The sequence below is a fragment of the Balaenoptera physalus genome (genome assembly GCF_965194825.1).
Source record: "Balaenoptera physalus genome assembly, chromosome: 9".
In the NCBI taxonomy this organism is placed as follows: Eukaryota; Metazoa; Chordata; class Mammalia; order Artiodactyla; family Balaenopteridae; genus Balaenoptera; species Balaenoptera physalus.
The window spans coordinates 58444961-58468367 of NC_138888.1; the positions used below are offsets into that span (position 1 = coordinate 58444961).

The 23407-nt window shown below is 32.5% G+C and overlaps 1 protein-coding gene across 3 annotated transcripts in view; it reads left to right on the top strand.

Moving 5' to 3' along the window:
- Window positions 1-23407, top strand: part of ASCC3 (activating signal cointegrator 1 complex subunit 3) — a 335131-nt gene that overhangs the window by 188469 nt on the left and 123255 nt on the right. For all 3 annotated transcript variants that reach the window (XM_082475077.1, XM_082475079.1, XM_082475078.1), the window contains 7 exons: window positions 5786-5977; window positions 6287-6511; window positions 13127-13246; window positions 15833-15997; window positions 17665-17751; window positions 18616-18792; window positions 21982-22207. In XM_082475077.1, the coding sequence (XP_082331203.1) occupies window positions 5786-5977; window positions 6287-6511; window positions 13127-13246; window positions 15833-15997; window positions 17665-17751; window positions 18616-18792; window positions 21982-22207 (1192 nt within the window). The remainder of the gene's footprint in view (window positions 1-5785; window positions 5978-6286; window positions 6512-13126; window positions 13247-15832; window positions 15998-17664; window positions 17752-18615; window positions 18793-21981; window positions 22208-23407) is intronic.

Sequence of the window (23407 nt, forward strand, 5' to 3'; positions counted from 1 at the left end):
TTCCAGATCAACCCTGAAAGATCTGATTCATTCTTTTAACAACTGCGTAGTAGGCCCCAGTGTGGACATTATCTTAATTCATTTACCCAGTCTGTCTCGATGGATACTTTTGTTCTTTCTAATTATGTCGTATTGTAAACAGTGCTGCAGTACACATTCTCGCTCACACTCTTGGCACTTGCAGTGATGTCCACTGGGAAAATTCCTGGCAGTGGAATTTAGTTATCAACACGGTACATGCATTTAAAATTTTGGTGAATGAGTGGTCCTGAGCTGCCCACTGAAGAGATTGTTCCAACTTACATTTCCTGGGACAGTAACTTCCTCCCGCCTAACTTTGCCAGCACTGAACAGCGTTAGAGTTTTTGAGATTATGACAGATTAATAGGCCAAAAATGGTACTTCATTATTATTTTGACTGGCATTTCTTTATGAGTGAAGCTGAGCGTTTTTCATATTTGCCATTTGAATTTCTTTTTCTATAAATTGCATGTACTGTTATATGTGTTACAAACATTTTTCCTACTTAATCTTTGATTTTGATTTTTATTAATTTATGAATATTTTTACCATAATGAGATTTTTTTCAGTTTATTTACAGTATTTGGGCTTTGTCTTGCTTATAAAGATCACACTCACTTCATCATGATTTCCTCCAGCCCTTTTTAAGTTAAGTTTTAAATTTTCATTATTAAATCTTTGATCCGTCTAGAACTTATTGCATATAGTAATGGTGTTGGTTTGCAGTCTCCTCGGGACCTTTCTGGGTGTAATGTGAAACCGGCCCCAAAACACAGAGGACAAGGAAAGACTTAAGAAAGAGACAGACCACTCCAGATTGGTGGGTGGCAGGTTTAATAATTGAGGGAACTTACATACAAGTAGATCTCCGCACCCACCTGCCACAATCTTAAAAGTTTATATAGAGGCTTTAACGGGGTTTAGTCATGTGCACAGACAGCACCGCATTTCTGTCTAAGGGCTGTGTCCTTGGGCAGCCTCTAAGTGAAGGCAAGCAGAGTGCACATTCCAAGGACGGGAGAAGGGATGAGGAGCCTCTGATTGCCTGGGCCCAGCCTGTGGGTCAAGCTGGTGGTCACATCTTCTTGATGACCTCCCCCGGCAAATGCATTTCTGAATACTTCCTGTTTATTCTGTTGTTTTAAAACTTTAATATAACATACAAAATTCTCACATTTGCCTGAGTCAGTTTCTGAACTTTGTCTTCTATTTACTTGATCTTATTGTCTCTTCTCTGGTATCAAACTATTTTACTTCTTTGTTTTTTTTAACGTCTTTATTGGAGTATTATTGCTTTACAATACTTATTTGTTTTTTTAATATTTTTGATATGTGATTGGGATAAGCATCCTGATTATTCTTCAATTTTAGAATTTTTCCTGGATATACAGGTTTACTTTGAAGGATGAACTTTAGTATCACTTCCAAGAAATAATGTTTATCTTTTAGTTGAGTTAATGCATTGATTTACAGATTAAGTTAGTGAGAATTGGTATTTTTACCAAATCAAATTTTCCCATCTCAAAAGCAAAGCATATCATTTCATTTCTTGAATGTCCTTCGGCAGTATAATAATGCTTTTTCTTCATGTAGGTGCTACCCATTTCTTGTTTTTTCTGTTTTTGACCGCTTTTATAAATGTGCTATTTTCTTCCCTTTTATTTTCTAACAAGTTATTGTATATATACAGAAAGACTTTTTTAAAATATTGATTTGGGGGACTGTCACCTTTCTGAAATCAATCATTATTTTAGTAGTTTTTTTTTTTTTAAGATTTAATTCTTTTTAATTATTTATTTATTTATTTATTTATGGCTGTGTTGGGTCTTCGTTTCTGTGCGAGGGCTTCCTCTAGTTGCGGCAAGCGGGGGCCACTCTTCATCGCGGTGCGCGGGCCTCTCACTATCACGGCCTCTCTTGTTGCGGAGCACAAGACGCGCAGGCTCAGTAATTGTGGCTCACGGACCCAGTTGCTCCGCGGCATGTGGGATCTTCCCAGACCAGGGCTGCAACCCCTGTCCCCTGCATTGGCAGGCAGACTCTCAACCACTGCGCCACCAGGGAAGCCCAGTAGTTTTTAATTAATCCTCAGTTTTCTAAATAAATGTTTATTTCATCTGCAACTAATAATTGCTTTGACCTCTTCCGTTCCAGTATTTCTACTTTTTATTATCTTCTCATGTCTAATTCCATTGTCTAGGACATTGGTAAGCTGATTGTAAACATCTTTGCCTTGTTCCTAACTTTAATTGATATACGCCTAATGTTTTATGATTCAGTGTGGTTTGAAATCGATGTTTTGTCACCTCTGCTCATCGAGATTGAATGTGGTCTTTTGTGAGATTTCAGTGCCTGGAGATGATCATATGTTTTTTCTCCTTTGACTTATTAATAAATATGTTAATATATTTATAGGTATAGTGCCCTTGCATTCTGGGGTTTAATTTACTTAGTTGTGGTATATTGTTTTAATGCACTGGTGCATTCTGTTTTCTAAAACTCTTTACTATTTGGATTAATATTCTTAAGAGAGATTTCTCTATTGTATTCTGTTTTCTGCTGCTTTGTCAGGTTTTAATATCAGTGCTATTACACTGCCTCTGTAAGATTAATTTTTAGACTTCTATTTCTGTGCTCTAGGGCCTCTTAGTAACATTAGAATTAATTTGTCTTTAAAAAGTATGAAAGCCTAGATATTAGATAGCCTTTACATTTTCTTCCATTGCTTTTATTATAATTTTCTATCACTTTTAATATAAATGTTAGTAACATTTTCCTAGAAAATCATCTGTTCCAAACATTTTTAATAATGGAATGTATTGAATTTTTCAGAATACTCTTCTCATTCTTTAAAATTGTGATGTATTTCTGAACACTTCTTTTTCACATTACTAATTTTGTGTCTTTGTGCTTGTGCTGTTGTGCTTGTTTTCCACTGTGTATCTCCTTTTACTTAAAGGCTAGACAGTAAATATTTTAAGCCTGCGAACATATGGTGTCTGTCACACTCCTCAACTCCCCTATTGTAGCTCAAAATCAGCCATAGACAATATGTAAACAAACTGATATGGCTGTGTTTCAATAAAACTTTATTTACAAAACAGGCAGTTGGCACATAATTTGCCAACTCCTGCTGCCCAGTAATAGACATTGTCTATTTTTATCTTTTAAAATTAGAGTTTTTATGTTTACTTATCAATTTCACATCTTAAAAATCAGATTCTATTTTAACTTCATTAGGGCATTTCTCCGTTTTTCCTTGGCTTTGTTATATTTTTTATTTTTATAAATTTCTGAATTAGATGCTTGATTTACTTATTTATTATATTCTTATTTAGTTATATAAGTATTTCAGGTATGATGTTTTCTGAGAGCACAACTTTACTCCATCCTATAAGTTAGGGATGGGGAACAGATCAGGGGGTGCCAAGAGTTATAAGTGGGGAGGGTTTAACTATAAAGGAATAACAAGAGAATTTAAGGAGGGTAAAGGAACTGTTTTGTATCCTGATTATTATGGTGGTTACACAATTTGAACATATGCCAAAATTCGTAGGACTGTACACCAAAGTGGAAAGAGAATTTTACTGTATGATAATTTTTTAAATAAGATTTTAAAACGCACTCATTCCTGGGCCTCCTCCCCAGGATTTCTTGTTTATTTGTCCTGTGAACTAGGCTAGATCACAAATGGCAGATTCAGATTCAAAGACAGTTGAGAATGAACAACCCAGTCTTATTTTAAGATTGTTGTCACTTCATGTCTCTAATGAATCAATAAAAAAGCAATGCACAGAATATGAGCAGGAATAGAGACAAAGGCGAAGTGACCCCAGGTACTTCTTGGTTGCTTACAGAGAACAAGCTGGTTGAACCCACCTGGTCAGAGTTGGAGGTGATGTGTCAGCACCCCATGATCTACCTGCTACCTTATAAGAATATTTTTCACCGCAGTTACATATTTCCTGCGTTCAGCTTCTTACTGTGTCATTGGTGTCACAAGCCAAGTCTTACCTCAACTGGATGTTGACTGAGAATCTGCATTTATAACAAGCACATCAGGATATTCCAGTGCCAGGGGTCCATGGACAGCAGATTCACCCAAAACAAAGAGCCATCCAGCAGCATGATTTTTTTGTGACTGTCTCCAAGCAGTATTTTTCAGTTTCCTCTGTTAGCTCTGAATGTTCACTCATGAATATTAGCGAAGAAATGAAGTAGGTGAAGTGTTTTTCCTTCTTCTACCTTGACCCCACGAGGGAGCTCTGTTATATACTGGCAAATACTCCATAACGTGGAGCCCGTATTTGTGAGACTGACAATAACACACGTCTGAAAAGATGGAAGTTAAGGCAATATGATCCAAATGTAGTTAATAATAAAGTGTATTTATACAATTATTTCTAAGAGGCTGACCACACGGCACAAAAATGAAATAATACCCTCCCCTTGAAACTTAATGAAGATAACATTTTTATGTGCATGTGTATTTTGCTTGGGACTCAACAAGGCTCAAAATTCTAAGTTGTTATTTACTTGGCTGGCCACTAGGTGGTGGGGTTTGTTAATGTTTTCCCTTCCATTTTATATCTGTAGCAGATTTCATGGAGTACAGTTTTCTTAGATCATTTTCTTAGTTAATTATTATTAATTTAGAAGTTTAAAATTTTAAGTGACCTTAGAGATAATCAGTGTGACTGTACTAGAACCCCATTCCCTGCCAGTGTAGTGCCCCTTACGTGAAAACTATGGAAAACGCTGTTTCAAAAGAAGCTATCAAGATGTTGATCATGAAATTTTCAGAGCAGTAGCAAATAAGCACAGGATGTGATGCTCAAACAGAAGCTTTGACTACATGAACACTTTTGTTAATCCGTAGTCTTTAATTTTGCGGAAAAAATTTCCCCGTTGTACAGTGAGTCGTCAGTGAATTTTGTAAGATCTGCTGTGGCACTTATACAGATTGCAGATAAGTGGACCATATCCCACATCTGAGGTCAGACCAAGCCAAAGAACAGACCTCAGAAGCGAAGTTAGAATATTCAGGGCAGATGTAAAGTTGAGGAGCTAAGACAGGTGGCCGGTGCCCTCCTGTCAGAGATCAGCAAGAACACAGGTGTCGGGGAAGCACAGTTGGGTTTATAGGCTCATTACTATGAGAAGGAGCGCATGCCCCGCGGAACCAGGGGCATCTCAGTAAGGGGGAAAGGCTCCCAAGGCAGTGGGTCTGGAACAGAAAGTGTAAAGACCCTGAGGCAGGTGTGGATTTGTCAAAAAAAAAAAAGGTTGTGGGGCACTTAGAGAAAAAGCCAGCTCTTGTGTCTGGCCTGAGTAAGTAAGTGAGGTTCAGGAATGGGAATGATTTCTGTAGATCTTGCATCCTACAGACTCTGGCCTTTACTCTGAATGAGTTGGAAGCCACTGAGATTTATGCTTACTTTTAGTAGAGGTTTTTTGGAAGGCTAGGAAACAGGTAATACTGATTGATTGCAAGAAGAGGACACCTGAGAGAAAGAGACACTTGCTTTTAACTTCTTTCCTTTTGGATTTTGTGCCATGTTCAGGGTTACCTATTTTTTAAGATAGAGGAAATCTAATTTTTAATGATTTTGTATAAAGCATTATATACTAAGACTTAGTAAGACCTTAAGTTGCTTAAAAATAATTCTGTGCTCTCTTTGATAAACTCATTCAAGAGATGATAAATAACAATTGCTTTTAAATGCTAAATAACACTTTTATGTTTTGTTGATATCTACTCTAGGTGCAAAAGTCAAGAAATAAACAAGTACGAGAATTATTTCCAGATGGTTTTAGTATTCATCATGCAGGAATGCTTCGGCAGGACAGAAATTTGGTTGAAAGCTTGTTTTTTAATGGGCATATCAAAGTCCTAGTCTGTACAGCTACATTAGCCTGGGGTGTCAATCTTCCTGCTCACGCTGTTATTATTAAGGTGAGAGCTTACCTTCCTTTGCGCATGGATTTGTGGTATCTTAAAACAAACCTGTGGATTGATTTATTTGAAAATATTGTGATTTGGCTGCTTCAGTGACTTCGAATGTTATTTATATAAGGTCAGAATTATATTCTCCAAAAGAATCTAGTTTATATTATGAAAATTTAACGCTATCACAGATGATGAAAGGATTAGTTAAAGTACACTTTTGAGATCTTGCCATATTTGCCTAATTTCAGTATTCAGCTCATCAGGATTATATTTGTGTGTGTTTATGTAAATTTTTATTAACTTTTCCTCATCTAGGGAACACAAATATATGCTGCAAAAAGAGGCTCCTTTGTTGACCTTGGAATTTTAGATGTCATGCAGATATTTGGTCGAGCTGGAAGACCACAATTTGACAAATTTGGAGAAGGAATCATCATAACAACCCATGATAAACTCAGCCATTACCTCTCTTTACTCACTCAACAAAACCCAATTGAGAGTCAGTTTCTGGAAAGCCTTGCAGATAACCTAAATGCAGAGGTAAGATCTAATGAGTTAAAGGTTGGAATAGAATCACCAGCTTCAAGAATGACCAAGAAAAATAAAGTTTGAGTTGATTACTATTTCATGATATTTAATAATACAGTTTATTTCATATGCAGTCATAAGACACAAGAGGTAGAATGGCAATATTATTGATTAGTTCAGAACAATATAGAATGCAAATGATAACTGATAAGAACTCATTGCTTAAAGACTATACGTTTAAATCATTATAAATTATAGGACAGAAATCTAACCAAAACTATACAAACTAGGGAAACAGAAATAGCAATAACAACAACTATATTTGTACTGCACTTTTATAAAGTTTATTATGAAGTATTTTATAAAGTTTTTATAAGGTTAATAATGCTCTTCTGTCTTAGATCATTTGATTAACTTTGTTATAGAAAATATGATTGCTTAAATTGAGCTACAGTATTATAGTTTATTTCATGTGTGATGTGTGTTTGTGTTGATTTTTTTTTTTTTTACTCAAGATTACTTTTATTATTTTTATTCTAGAATTTTCAACCATAACAACAATTCACAAATAGTTATAGGTTAGCTTTACATATAAAACCTTCCAGTAAATACTCTGGAGACGAGCAAGCACATATGACTTTAGTCCCTATACTTTAAGATCTTAAAATAAAATTATCACAATAACTTATGTTGACCATCTTTCTGCCATTGTAAAATAATATTTTTGTTATACTTTTCATTTTCAGGAGAAGTATGTCTTTACAGGCCAAATTTTACTGGACCCTATCAGAATTCTGAGTGACATCACATGTTAGGAATTCAGTTAGGCTGAAACATTTACATTAAAAAGCCGCAGTCAAGATAAACCTTGACATTTTAATAGACTGCTAAAAAAGAAAATTATTTCCTTTTCTTGGAGGTACAAACATAACACTTTCACTAATAAGACTCCATAGATAAGAAATTAATGTCACCTATGAGAGAACAGTTTCACAGGTGACTTGTATAGTCACCATTATTGGTCAAGATTTAAATAGCAGACCCTGGAAGCCTAGATAACATCTTAACTGGTAAAGAGGATGAACATTCTTAAGAGTCTGTGTGTCAAAAAATCAAATGAGGCTTTGCTGTTTTCACCGCATTTTTAATTGTTGCTCTGTCATCCAGTACTTTCCTACTTCTATATCCCTTCTTACCATTAAAGTTGACTCAATTTTTGAAAGTAGGTGGGATATAACTATTAAATAAATGAATAAGTGAAATATTTGAACTGAGATATTACAGAAATTTCACTTATATTCTATTCATGTTATTTAGAAGTCTTTTTAGAGGATGAAAAACACACTCAGTATGCAGTTTCCTCTGTTAAGGAGTATATAGTCCAAAAGGGGAGAAAAAGACACAAAAACACAGTGCAATAATGTTGGTGAGTAATAAGTTCTAAAGAAGGATTCAGTAGAAGGAGAAAATCCTTTTGGCCCCAGCTTATCAGGAAGGGCTTTGTTCATGAAGGTGGTAAATCTGGGTTCAGAAGGTTAGGTAAGGTTTAAAAGATCTAGTTGGAAGTTAGAAAAAAATCATGAAAGATGCTGGTTTCTATTAGCATAATTACAAGAAAGTGAAAAAGATTAGGAAATGAATTATGATATTAGGAATATCTCCAAAGGAAATATATCTCAGTTTCAATCCTCATTACCTACTATGATGGCATGGTTTAAATAATTAGATCTTGGTCATGGGTCACCAGTATCTATGATGGAATAGTCTAATGTACGAAGATAGTAATAGTAGCAGTGTACTGAGGACATGTAAACCTGCTGGGTGCTTTTTGTATATTCTCTCAGTACTGCTACTAAGGAGATATTATTGTCCTCAGAGAGATAGGTAATTGACCAAAGGTCATTCAAGTACTAAGTTTTGGAGCTAGTATTCAAACGCAGGTCTGTTTAACTACAAACTTAGTCTTCTTATTATAGCCTAGATTTCTGATATATAAAATATAGTAACTTAAAGGTGAATACATTTCTCTATATTAATCAACCTACCATTTGCCTTCTTCTAAGACCAGGACTAAATATTTTCCAAAATGGTAGTAATAATTTCTCTGACTTACAATAAAAAGCAAGGCTGTTTTATACAATTTTTCTAGAAAAGCATATCAAGAAAGACTACATCTTTGTAAACTTAGAATTATTTTCCTTGACAGCTTTTTGTAAGTGGTAAATTAAACACAAAATGGTGATGTTTTTATGCAGAAGACACAGGTGAGTAAAATACTTCTCTGGTCTTCAAGAAATTCTTTTTCCTAGGGACTATAATAAAATAAATGAAACTATTTGGTCAAGCCCTGAGAAATTAAAAATCAATTGTAGCCCATAGATTCAAATCATATTCATAAAATACTTATTAGGGTTTGTCATTTTCAGAAATGTCAACTAACTATAACGATAATTCCATTTAATGCCATAAATGGCATTCAACTAATGAAACATATACCTTGAAATTTTTAGGTAATATGGTGAAGTATAGCCATTGCTAAAATTTATTTATCATATTTTTTCTACTAGACGAGCTCCCATTTAAAGTAAATTTTCTTCTTAAGGAAACAAACTCCCTTAAATTATAGTTGAGTGTGAAATTAAATTTGGTAATCTGTGGAAGCCAAGTGTGAAATTAGTTTATAAAATGAATGTGTGCTGTGCTCTTAAGGTAATGGATTTTTAAGTCTTTAGACTCCGAAAATCTTTGCAAGACTGTACAGCGGCAGTGATCAACATCAAGGTCACGTTAGATTAGGAATGTTGCCCATACTAATATCTTTGATAACACTAGTTTAGAAGAACTGGAGAAAGTATCATATTAAGCTATCATTTTAATGCAGACATTTTATGAGACATCTTTGCTGATGGATGCCTAATGGGGCTGACTCCCGAATACTAATTAATGCCAAATCTCACAAGTCCCAGCCCTGTATAAAGCTTCTCAATTTTGCACTGAGAGAAACACTGAAGCATATTTGAGGCTTATTAAAATTTATTCAGCAGACATTACTGGGTATTGTTTCACAGTTTCACCTGTGAAACTGTTCTCTCATAGGTGACATTAATTTCTTATCTATTCTGTGCCAGTCCCCTATGGTCCATACTTTAAAATGTATTAATCTTTCTATAATCTTACGTACATTCTTTATTCAGAGTTCCTCCCATCTCCGCAGGGCATAGTACAAACACTTGGTCCTTGGATTTAAGGCCTCAGCAGTCTGACACCTTCCCAGTTCTGGCTCTGGTTACTTTCCAGCACAGGTCTTCTGCTCTAGACAGTCCCTTACTCTACTCATGTCACCTATAAAGTGCCAATCTTCCCATGTATAAAATAGGAATAATATCACTAGATTGTTGTGAAAATTTAACAAACACCTGTGCCAAGTTGTTATTCGGTACAGAATTGTAGCAGTTACATTATCTCATAGTCCCTTATCCTCAGCCCCAATCATACTTACTACCCGCACTCAAATTTTAGTGGAATAAATAAATGAATGGTGGCATAAATGGTGTTTTCATACATGTACTAAAGGGGTTTGTGTATACATATGTATTTATATACATATGATTATTATATTTGCTTGTTTAGTTTTATATGATTTCAACAAACTTTTTAAAAAACACATGCAAATAAACAATTAAGATAACCTTAATGACTAAAGTTTAAATAGGTAAATTAGATACAAAGTGATACTTTGAGCCTTACTTCTAAATTACCAGATTTGGGGTAGTTTTTTTTCCCCCTCTTTTACTTAGAGCATAAAGCTGTATTACACTGTATACTAATGGCACTTTTACAAGTTTCACATGTTAGGTGTTTTTCTTTCAAAGCATGTTTGAATATGTATTATGTCCTAGGCACTGTGGATAATGGTTTCATAGATGTCATCTTAATTAGTTACGTGTATCTCACCTATAAGACTACAGACTTCTTGAGACCAGGAACCGTGCTCTATTTATTGCCATATCCATTGTACTTTATACTTTACATAGTGCAGTCTTGTTACTGACTTCCTATATGATTATTGAGATGAAGGAATAAATTTCAGAGAGATACTGTGAAAAATACTTGTTTTATAAAAGGCTCTTGTACTAAGTAGCCACTAGACCACAAATATTTGCAAGTAAATTTTTGTTTTTGTCACTAGGTGGCATCCAAAGATTAATCTCACAATATAATGTACCATTATAAATTTACGTTCATTTTTCTGAGTAGTCTTTTCCTTCTTGGTGAACATTTGGGAGACTTGCATTACTTGATCCAGTTTTTGGTACCTACTTCATCTTTTCCTTTATTCTTCTCACTACCTAGCAATAGGTAATTATTTATTATTGTTAATTTACTGAGTCTGATTTTGAAAGTATAATAATAACAAGCTTATTTTATCCTTTATAAAATTTTCTACTCTTAGGAGTTGTGTGGTGTTATTTTAAAATATCTGTAAGTCATAAGGGGATTAACACAATTTGGCTGTCAAATAATAGGATCACAAATGGAGGACGCTGTTGGATTTTTAGCCATATCATCAAACTAGTTTCCTTTGCCTACGCAGACTAGAAAATGTTTAACTGTGTTACTTGCAAATATTTAGGAAGTGCTGTAGAACTAACTCCTTAGCTAAATTTTAGTTCTTGTTACTCTTTATTTTGTGGAAACTCTTACAGTTCACATTTTAGGAAGTGTATGTTTACTTATATTGTGGATGGTTTAATCATTTGTAAATACATTAATGTATTTACTTATATTGTGGTTTATGAAGATATAATTGACATATGACATTGTAAGTTTAAGTTGTACAATGCAATAATTTGACACACATATGTATTTGTGAAATGTTTACCACAGTAAAGTTAGTAAACACATCCTTCACCTCACATAATAACCATTTTGTTTTGTTGTTATGATGAGAGCACTAAAGCTCTACTCTTATGTCAACTTTCAAGTACACAGTACAGTATGATTAACTGCAGTCACCATGCTGTACATTAGATCCCCAGAACTTACTCATCTTATGCCTAAAAGTTTGTACCCTTTAACCAACATCTCCTCATGCCCCTTACCCCTTAACTCCTGGCTACCTCCATTCTGTTCTTTGTTTCTTTGAGTTTGATGTTTTTAGATTATTTGTATAAGGGAGATCATACAGTATTTGTCTTTCTCTGTCTGATGTATTTCAAGATAGTGTAATTTTTAAAGTAGATAGAATCTGCCTTACCATTTATTTACTTTTGGCCTTTTTTTTTTAAGGATAAATAGTATGGTGTAATATTGCTATATGTCATCTTCAACTAACTAAAGATATCTAAGCATTCGCATACCTATTATACAAAATTAGTTACACAGAATTTAAATTATAACATGGGAATAAAGCAAACATTAAGGTTTATAGTTTCTTTACTATTTAGTACTAAAATAAGAGGATTTATTTTTCCTTCTTTTCTCCTAAAATTTGGTTATTTAGGTAGGGATCATCACTTCTCCTTTGATTAAAGTATTAAGAGGTTAAAAAAAATTTTTCAGTTACAGATTCAGGAAAAATTATTCAACTGTGAAGTTTCACAACTTGGATAAATTTGTTAATTAAAATGAACACTCTAAGTATAAAAGCACAATGACTACATATAGATCCAGTGGCTAAAGAAATGTATTTTTAAGAAAACTTTTCACTGCAATTGTGGCTTAAGGTCATTTTCTAACAATTCCCTTTATTACACAGATTTTATATGTTATTGTTGTGTTTTAAAATTATTAACCTTTGGTTTCATTAAATTAACATGCTATAAAGCTACATTAAAATGCTATGTTAAAAATTATATTTTCTTTCAGAATATAATCTAAAGAATTACCCAGTGTTTATTATAATTCAAAAGTACAAATATCTGTTTTTTCCATAGGTTGTTTTAAGTTTACCAATAAAAAATTAAAACCACTCCCTGTTCTTGTATGATCTTTTTAAAGTGTATGTATTATTAATATGTATAAATCCCAATAAAATATGATTTTGTTTTATGCAAAAATTACTGCATTTACCATTGTATTTATATTATATATTTATACTAGCTATGCTGCAAATGGGTATCTTTAGAGGAAAAAACTACTAATGTGTTGCCCTTTGTGATTTTGGTAATGACAGTATACAAAATCACAACAAAGAGGGATAGAATCAGCAATATTATGTTGTTTTGATTGTGGTGCAGTCACATTTAAAACTGTCAGTAATGTTGTCACATAAAATGAAACCAAAATTTAAAAGAAGCAAAAAGAAGAAGAAAAACTAATGAATACCAAAATGTTTATAATACTATATGGAATTAAATTCAAATGGGAAAACTAATCAAATGCCATAATAATAAGTAAAGTTTTGGAAGATAACATTTCTAATGTACTGTTCTCAATTAAATGAGGCAGGACTGATTTTTAATTAATTGGAGAAACATCATGTCCAATAATTGTGCTTACCTTCTTTTAAATACAGCATAATGATGTATTTTAAAAACTTAACTTTCAACAAAATGGTCTTTGATGTAATGTTTATATTCAACTTTAATGCATTAGTTTAACTTTTGTTATATTTTTGATTTGCAGATTGCTCTGGGAACAGTTACTAATGTGGAAGAAGCAGTGAAGTGGATAAGTTACACTTATCTTTATGTACGGATGAGAGCAAATCCATTAGTGTATGGCATCAGTCACAAGGCTTATCAGGTAGAAAACTCATTTACTAAAAAAAAAGTCAGACCTCCTTTTTAGTTCTGTAATCCTTTCATGATATGAGGATAAATATTTGCTACTTCTGCTCATCTGAGAAGATTTAGGTACCTGGAAGAAAAACAAAGAGCTTTAATCTTTTTTAGAAAATACTAAGGAAAATTAAATTTGTCCCTGGTAATTATTTCACTTTCTTTATATATCTTTTCCACTGATCTTTATGTTATTATCAATTTACTGCTCAGATAACTTTCCATTTGATATTAGTATTTTGCTATGTTTTTTTAACTATATTTTTTAAATTTAGTTTTTAGAATAAACCAGACATGAGGAAACTTACAAACCACTTTTAATGATAGGCTTATGTTATATACAGTATATTCTTCTTATCAAGTCCTTCTAAGCCTTTGTTCCTAAATTAAAAGATAGCATTAATGAGTTACTATCTTAACAGTTTGGAGGCTGGATCAGTTCTGCTGTGCACATAGACTGAGAATCAGATGCATGTGGTCACAGCTCTTCCTATAAACTTCACAGTTGTGTGGTCCACATAGCTTACAGATTCTGTGAGATCTTGTCTTTTCTTTAGAACTCTGCTTTATACCCTGTAAATGCTTCCTAATTACAGATAAAATGCAGTTGTTGTCTAATGAAAGTACAATTTCACCACCATCATATCAATATTCATTAGTGTTAAATCAAAATTAGCAAAGAAGTTGAATTTAACTTGGAACTATAGTTTTCCTCTATTTACTAATAATGATAATTTTGTGTGTGTGTGTGTGTGTGTGTGTGTGTGTGTGTGTGTGTTCCATTTTGTATCAAAGCAGTTGCCTATCTTTTTTTTATCTTTCCTTTTCATATACAGTAACTTTGACCATGGGAAAATTGAAACTTACGATTTAGGAGGGAAAAAAAGAGAAGAAAAATAGCAGCAGCAACTAGTTATGAAGCTGTTCATCTGAAATCATTTGATTTTTATACTTAGGTTTACTGTAGATGGGGGATTCAACTACCTTTATTCTTCTTCTCAGTTGAAATCTGTGCTAATCTTCAAATGGATATCTTTTACAACCAGATAGCTCTCAGTTATAAAATGTAGGTGTATTGTAACCTGTACCTTTATAAATTTTAAAGAATAAGGCACTAGCTATTCTTATTACAAATGTGGGCTTTGTGAAAAGAGTCAATGGTACTATGAAAATATTCTGAAGGGGTAAAGGAAGACCAAACACAACATGTATTTTTTCATGGGCTAAGGGATCTCAAATCTTGGGACAAGATAAACACATCAATTGATTTTTGTTTAAGTACCAGGTTAATATCAGAAGTCATTTTTATATAATTTTCTAGTATAAAAAGTGGGTTTTTTTCCTTTCTGAGATACAAAGTTTTACAACCTTCACAGTTCAGAGAATCTTACCTTTTTATTTTTTTGACCTAAGTGTTTTTATTTTATTACTCAGTAGGAATGTGTAGCCACAAAACTCATGTGAACTAACACAGATCATGTAGTTTAATTCTTTTTAATGGTTTAGTAATATGTGATTAATAAAATGCTGTCATAAGATGAGCCTGAAATATACAGTATGTTACCTACAGAAAATATGTAAGACTTTGTATTTGCTAATGTGACTGGATTCCATCTTACTTCCCTACAGTTGATTTTCCTTTGCCTCATTATGATTTGTTCATTTATTTTAGCTATATTTGATACATGAATAAGCTGCCATAAAAATCTAAATTAGAACAAGTGGTAGGAGTATTAACTCATTAATTGATTTCTAAAGTATTTTATACTTCCCCCTCCCCCCCCTTTAAAGGTCATACTTCACTTTATAGCTTGTGACCAGACCACGATCTTCAGGACTTGATGTGTGTGAATGTATGTGTGTATATATACATGTATTTATACACACACACACATCATAGTGACAGGAATGTTTGTTAATATCTTGTGTTAAATGTCCTTTCTGCTTAGAAAAATACTGTAATAATTTCTAAACTATTCAGAAATTCATTGTCAAATTGATTTTACTCTTTGCTTCTATTATCATTATAGGCAGAATGGGTTTTCCCATCAACAGTTATAAAAACTGCTAGAACACTAAAACCATGCTTTTGAAAGGATAACTTTTCATTTATTTTTGTATACCTTTATTTGAACAGAGGAGAGCATTCTCACTATCATTTCTCTAAATAGGACTGTGGTTTGATATTTTAAAATTCTTATTTATTTTAATGTGGGAGGGAGAAAGCAGTGATTTTTTTTCATGTATCTAATTCCTAATCCTTATTAATCTTAAAGATTATAAGACTATACAGGAATTTTAGATTCTAAAATATTACTATCTGAAGATAATATACAGATTGATAATTTTAATTAATTTCAAATCTTTATTTAATGGAATAAAGTATTTTCTAATTATGTCCTATCTTTTAAAAAATGCATTCTTTTAAAATTATAATAAAAAATTTATACTAACTAAAGCATCAACAGAAAAACTTAATTTCCATAACAGGTATACATTTGCAAATGATGACTCTCTGAAGAATTATTCAAGTGTTTTTTTGTTCCTATAGATTGACCCAACATTAGCAAAGCATCGAGAACAGTTGGTCATTGAAGTTGGACGGAAACTAGACAAAGCTCGGATGATTCGTTTTGAGGAACGAACTGGATATTTTTCCTCAACTGATTTGGGTAGAACTGCCAGCCACTACTATATTAAATACAACACTATTGAGGTATTATACTGAGTGAAACAAACAGAATAATATGTTTGTCTTTAGATGCAAATACTTTCTAGACTTCAAAATAGAGTATTCATGCAAAATAACAAAAGCTACTAATAGAACAAAATGCATTTGACTTTTATGAATTCAACAACATACACTCAGTAAAGATAAGAAAAAAAATAGAACTATAAATATTCAGGACCCTCTTGCCGTCCCGTTCAATGAGTATATCCCAAGAAGTAGACGCACCCAAGCCTAAAACCATTGAGCATATTGGTGAGACCTATGGAATGAGTGCCTGAATGATTTAAAGTGGGGGCTGATGGCTTAATGATATCCATGAATAAAAAGTTGAAAAATTAATTGCAAGTTATTGAGAAACACTGACTAAAAAGAATTATAAAAACTAATGAAAATATCAGGGCACTGAGCTGTACTGTTTGGATAATTGAAGAGATTTTTCAAAGGTAATTTTTACTACACAGTTGTATCCTTGCCTGTTACCTTTTAATGTAATCTTATGTAAGGTAGGGTGCCACTATAATATCTACATTTTAAAGAATACATACTTGTCTTCGTGTGTATTTCTGTACCTACATATGTACCTTCACATGTTAATACATGGGAAAACTTAATAGTGATTACCTGTGAGGAGAGGACTTAAATTTGAAAGGAGTTGGATTAAGGTGAATTTTTACTCTTTACTCTTTTTATAGAGAGAAAGTTTGATTTTTTTTTATGTTCATTTTTATTTTTGTTCTTAAAATTGTTTTTTAAATGAAAAAGTAATAGAAATCACTAAGGTGAAGTTTCTTCAGAAATATGAACACCAAGGCCTATATGAAATCTAAGTTTTGTACTTATTTAACATGTGCTTATTATGCAGATAACATGTTTCAGAAAACATTTTCATGGGCATGATAGCTTTTCCTCATCTTGCCGCACATAAATCTTGTGTTTGTATAGCACTTTAGGTTTCTTCAAAGTCTTTTAACATATATTACTCACAACCGTGATATGGTAGTTCCTCAACCCAAAACCTTTTCCCTCGCCCTCTATTGCTGCTATCACCTACTCATGTTCACTCATTTTGTTCATTAAGTTACCTTTCTCATTTGTCCACTTGGTAGCGTGTTGCTGCCGAACTACATCTTAAGCCTGTTTGCTGCTCTCTTTCAGGGACTGTAGCCTTTCTTCTTTCCAGTTTCCTGAATTTCTGTATGCCCTAACTAGCAATGTTGTGATATATTTGCCGGAATCTTAAGTTACATATTTTTAGTTATTCCTCTCTGAATTTTATGTGATATATGATCAGCTTTAAGTTGATGAATGGTGCAGATTTACATATGCCCATGCTGAAAATGAGCCAAGACAAGAATGTTATGCTGAACATTGTTTTAGATATCTGTTGTACGTTTCATTAACTGATTTTATAGATCTTTTTGCTTCTAAAGGTCTTCTCTAGCTAATTTTGTTTGGGGAATGTTTTTTAGTCTTTGATAAATTTGACAATGTTTAAAATGATGATTTTGGAACAGTATGCTACAGACATTATAACTCTGCATATTCTAGGGCTCAGATGTTCTCTTAGAATGTGTGATTTATAGTTGCATTTTTAATTTAAAATATTTTACTGGACCTTCTATTTTAATCAAATATAACACTTACTTTGGTAGACCTTCAATGAACTCTTTGATGCTCACAAAACAGAAAGTGATATTTTTGCTATAGTCTCCAAAGCTGAAGAATTTGATCAAATCAAGGTAAGATTACTTGAAGCTTGAATCAAATGCATATAACGCATATGGTGTTGATTCATTTATAAAAGTTCATAATTTATTGTTATTCCTGATACAATATAAGCTGTATGACACTTCACATTTTGAGTACCAGCAATGTTCTTCCATTTATCAACAATGTCCACTATCCTAGATTTTGATAGTATGTCATACCTGACCTCGTTCTTTGCTCTCTACTGCAAATCAAACATAATTTAAATAGGTTTTGCAGTAATGAAACTGTCAGAGAATATAGTGTGTAGATTTTGGTTTATCTGCAATATAAGGTTCGCTGAAGAAAATATAAAGGACATGCATGATTCAAACTTAGATATGAATATTTCTGTACCCATATTATAATTTAATCTTATTAACAGTGAAAACTTTAATACTTTGAATCATAGTACTTCACAGCTTTAAGCTATGAATGCGTTATACCATATAAAAATATATGACTGTAATGAATGCGTTTGAAGATAATTCAAGTTTGCCCTAATCCATTTGGGCAGAGGTTTTACTCTGGTCAAATAAAAAATGAAATCTCATCAGTTGAAAGATGGTGAGGTCAGAAGACTTAATTTTTGTGACATATCAAATTTGTATATGTCAATGGCAATTTTAATATTGGTGATGAATAATAAAATGTAATCTTATCAGCATCAAGATAGTTTTTCATTGTATTTTATTAGCTACCTATGAAAAAATTGCTATTATTTTAGTATACAAAAGGAAACTCTTGAGTTATCACAGATGGAAACTTTTAGAAAACATGCAATGTGGTTTAATTTCAATATAAAAAATTTAAATAAATCAGCCCAAATAATCCTATAAAAACATTGATTCTTCCAGGTCAGAGAAGAGGAAATAGAGGAGTTAGATGCCTTATTAAACAGCTTCTGTGAACTCTCAGCTCCTGGAGGTGTAGAGAACAGTTATGGGAAAATAAACATCCTACTACAAACTTATATCAGCCGAGGGGAGGTGGACAGTTTCTCCCTTATATCAGATTCTGCATACGTTGCCCAGGTAAGAATATTACTCCCTTCCTGTTTTCTCTTCCTTGGTTACTTTTGGAGATTCAAGGAATTAATTCATGCTATACTATGAATGTATTGCATTGTGACATGCTGTCAAATTACCATTTTATCTTAGAACTGGTTCTGTTTAATTTGTACATCTTTTATGCCGTCTCTGCTGTTAGATCAGGAACAGGGGTGGGATTTGGTGGTTGGCTTGGCTTTTTTTGATGTTGCTATTATTTACATTTTAGAGTTTAAAATTATCAGTATCTGATTTTTTTCTGTTTTAAATGATAAAGTTCACTTTTACTTAGGAAGGGCAATAGTACAATAATATTTCAAGTGAAAAGAAAAGATTGTGGAACCTTTGTAGCATTCCCCAGATGTTAGAAATGTAAACAATTGTTTTTAACCATTAAACAAGGCTTAATAAATATACCCCATACCATATATTAAGTATGATATATCTTTTATAAAAAAGGTAATCTTTCTTTCCTACTGTTGATACTTAACAAATTGAGTACTGAAGGAAAATTAATCCATAAATTACAGCTCATTAAATGTTTAAGTTTGTAAAATTACCATAGTATAAAATGTTGTAATATTTATGTTTTTAATATTCAAGCCCTCATATGATATAAAGTAGATTTTGTTTGCAGTATTTACCTTTCAAATGAGAGGTTTCCCTTCTAGGCATACTTTTTTAAAAGATATTTTTTATTTCTCAAGAATACTTTTTAAATTATTTTTATTGAGTAATACCTCCTCTAGGTTAAGGAGAAATAAAAGGTTAATCTTATTTTAAATATAGAAAATATTCCACTATGTATTTTGTGTTTGTAATTTTGCTCAAAGACTTAATATAGAAAGAGTATGTTTGTGTTAAATGAATTATTATTAACAGCTATGAATACCCCAGAGTGCTTTGAAATAACTGTAAACATGAAATATTTACAAACATAAACCAAGATATATTGGTAAACAGTTTGAATGAATGCAGTAATTTAATCAAAGTAACCAAGAGACCAGGTGATGATTTCATATATTATATAAAGTAAATGTGGATGTGGTAAAAACATACTCTTTTTATTTTTTATTTTGGAACATATATGTTTCTGCCATAGAAAAACACATATAGTCTCAAAAACCTAAAGCCTCTATACGGAACCATTGTTTTTAAAGTCTTTTGTTTTATCTGTTTTTCTGAAAAATAATATAATATTGTCATTTTATTTTCTCTAATGATTTTATATTGCAATAGTTAATGATTTAACTGAAACGTAAAGCTTTACTGGGTTCTGGATGAATAATCTGACCATATTTCTGCTTGCTTCAAGATTATGAAGATATCATCAGAGACTGATTTACGAATTGCTTTACAGTATAAAACTTACGGTTTCTTCATGATTGGTACCCAGAAAGTCAGTCTCAAAAGATTGAGGATATATCTCTAAGAATCCCTTTAAAAAAAAAAAAAAAAAACTATTATGGGTTTATCATTCTTGAATATGTTAGATAAATTATTGTTGGTTTTTTGGGGGGTTTTTTTGGTTTTGTTTTGTTTTTGTGTGTATTTTTTTTTTTAGTTTAAGCCATCAGTAGTTCCACAAGCACTCTCTCAGCTCTGTAAAATAGTACTTCCTTGTATATTTCTGAAACTTTATTCTCCCAGCCCTTAAGATAAATCCTTAGCTCAGATATTCTATGATTTTATAAAGGGGCCTATATTTATCTTCTACATGTTAGAGATTTTGATCATTATTCCCATGCAATTTATATCATTTCAGATTAAAATGTCCTGTTGGTATCTTCTCACATGGGATTTCTCTTTCCATTTCTTTTAGCTTTTAGGGAACAACTATAGGTTCTGAAATATAAAAACATACTTTCAAACACAGTTGAGAAAATTAGCCTGGGAATTTTTTTAGAAGAGCAACTGAGCATGCTGTAGGAAGACCTATTTGATAGCTATAAAAATCAAAATATTCATTTTACTGATCATTTTCTGGGCCTAATAAGAGATATCCTGTCAATTTTTAACGGGTGTTACAGCTATCCTCATACTTCTAAATACCATTTGTTCTTAAATTTCTAATACTGAAACAAAGTAGTCGAATTTATCAAAAGATGAATAACACTTTTTATATAAAATATAAAACCAAAATCCTTAATTCTTATGATCATTTTTCACCTCATAATTTCAAGCCAGATCATCTGTTTGCTATTTAAAATCTTACTCTTTTCTATCTCTTTTTATGATTTTGATCAGATTTAACATTCTTCGTTTTCAAATACAGATGTCATTAGATATTGTAAGGTGTCTCTAAGCTCATGATTTTAAAAATAATCTTCCATAAAACAGTCTGCAAAGTTAATGATAGAGGGAAGGAAGAAAAACAAACTACAGAGATGTGAATAAAGGCTTCAATCATTGTAACTTTCTGTATGTCTACTAATGAAGTTATCCTCAGATCACTGAATTTAGAATCTTGGAGTTAAGTTTGGCATTGTTTAGATCTGGCTTTCAATAGATACTCTGACATCAACTCTCCTGGTCAAATTATTAACCTCACCAAACTTTAGTATCTTCATCTATAAAATCATAATATCAAGACCAGTCAAATGACCTGTTGTCATAAAAATTAAATGAGATAATATATGCAAAGCGGTAAGCATACTGCTTGGTTTATACAGGAGCCATTAATATGGGTTAGTTGCACTCCTCAGTATTTCTTTGTTGCTCTTCTCTCACTAATTGTTCTCTCTGACTGGATCCGAAAGTCTTCCTTATTTCTCTAAATAGCTTTATAAATTTAATCATTCCACTATATACCCAAGGGCATCCTTGGCTGTCTCTTAGATTCTAAAATGGCCTCAGCACCCTCCCAAATACTTTGTATTTTTTTTTGTCTCTTCCTACTTCATTCCTGTTTAGGGGCTGTGAGGTGGAGCTTCCTAAGGACTGGGAAATAAAGCTACTCTTGGAGAGTGAAACAGGATAACATCCACATATAAAGGATGTGATTATTCTTGTGTAGAAGTAATAAAGATAATTAGGGTTATATGAGGATAGATGTTGCCCACAATTAAAGGATGCAGCTAGACATACTTTTGAAACTGAGTCTGAATAATAACTTTATTGACAAATTTAAAATTATATTGGACCTAACCACCAATCCCCCTTTTCATTCTTCAGAACGCAGCTAGAATTGTCCGCGCTCTTTTTGAAATTGCTCTGAGGAAACGTTGGCCTGCCATGACCTATAGGCTCCTGAATCTTAGTAAAGTCATCGACAAGAGGCTCTGGGGTTGGGCTAGCCCTTTGAGACAATTTTCAGTGTTACCACCACACATTCTAACAAGATTAGAAGAAAAAAAACTTACTGTGGATAAGCTGAAAGACATGAGGAAAGATGAAATAGGTAAGAAGGAAGCAAAAATGTTTTAATGTACTGTTTCATGCAGTTAAAATATTTCACTTGATGTAAAAAAAAAAAGTATTGTGAATTTCCACATTACTAAAGATAAACTTCTACCATTTTTATGAAATTTCTTTTACATTGATCTAAACTCAGGCAAAAGTCTCTCTAAATTTTATTAAGTTACTCAATAGAATTAGCAGTTAAAATGGAGTTTAGATTGTCACACCCTTGAGTATTTTACAGATAGAATCTTAGCTACAAATGATGAGAATTAGTCAATGAGGCTTATTCTCAAGTTATTTCTTTTGTTCATTTCATTTCATCGTCTTTTGTTATGTATATCAGCAGTATTACAGCAAAAAAGTATGTCAACATTAAACCCTACATTTCTTCAGTTTCTAAATGAGCTTCATCATTACACATGTATAGATCTTTAAACACAGTTGGTATCGGTGTGTAAATAGCATTTGGTCTTCTATGTTTTTCACATAATATTGAAAAATTATCCCTACATACATTGCCATGTACCTTAACATTCTGTTGGACAAACATTGATTAGGTAATATTTCAGATTCTGAATAGAATACACATTACACATGAAGGGAGTCAGGCTGAGGAGAAATAGAGGGACCTGGCAAAAAAGGTCCATAGATGTGTAGAGAGGCTGAGACAGTTATTTCCCTTGTATAATAAGAAGAATACTTCTCAGATGGAATGGAAAAGGGGAGGTATCAATAAAAATAGAAATTGAGAATACAAACTAGGAAGTTGAGATTACTCACCTTGGGTAACATAAATATTTTATTAAAATAAGGAAAATCACTTTAGATTTTCAAACTTTGGTGAACATAAAACATTTTGATTTACTTGTAAATATGCTTTAAAAAAATTATATTATGAAGCACCAAGACATACAAGAAATATTGATACTATAAGATAGAATCTATTTCCGCTTAGTCGCTTGGCCTGGAGTAGGAAAATGTTTAAAGTTAGTCACATCTATTTGTGACCCTCACCCCCACCCTGGTGCCTCCATTTGTATCTGTATTTCAGAATCTGATCATTTACGAAAATATGTATAAGTGGTTAATTTTGTGCTGGACTGGCCATATTTTATATTTTTATCTTTGTTTTCTGGAAATGGGTATGGATAGGTTAGTTGTGTTTGATTAGTAAAGCATTTTCCATCATGGTTATAGA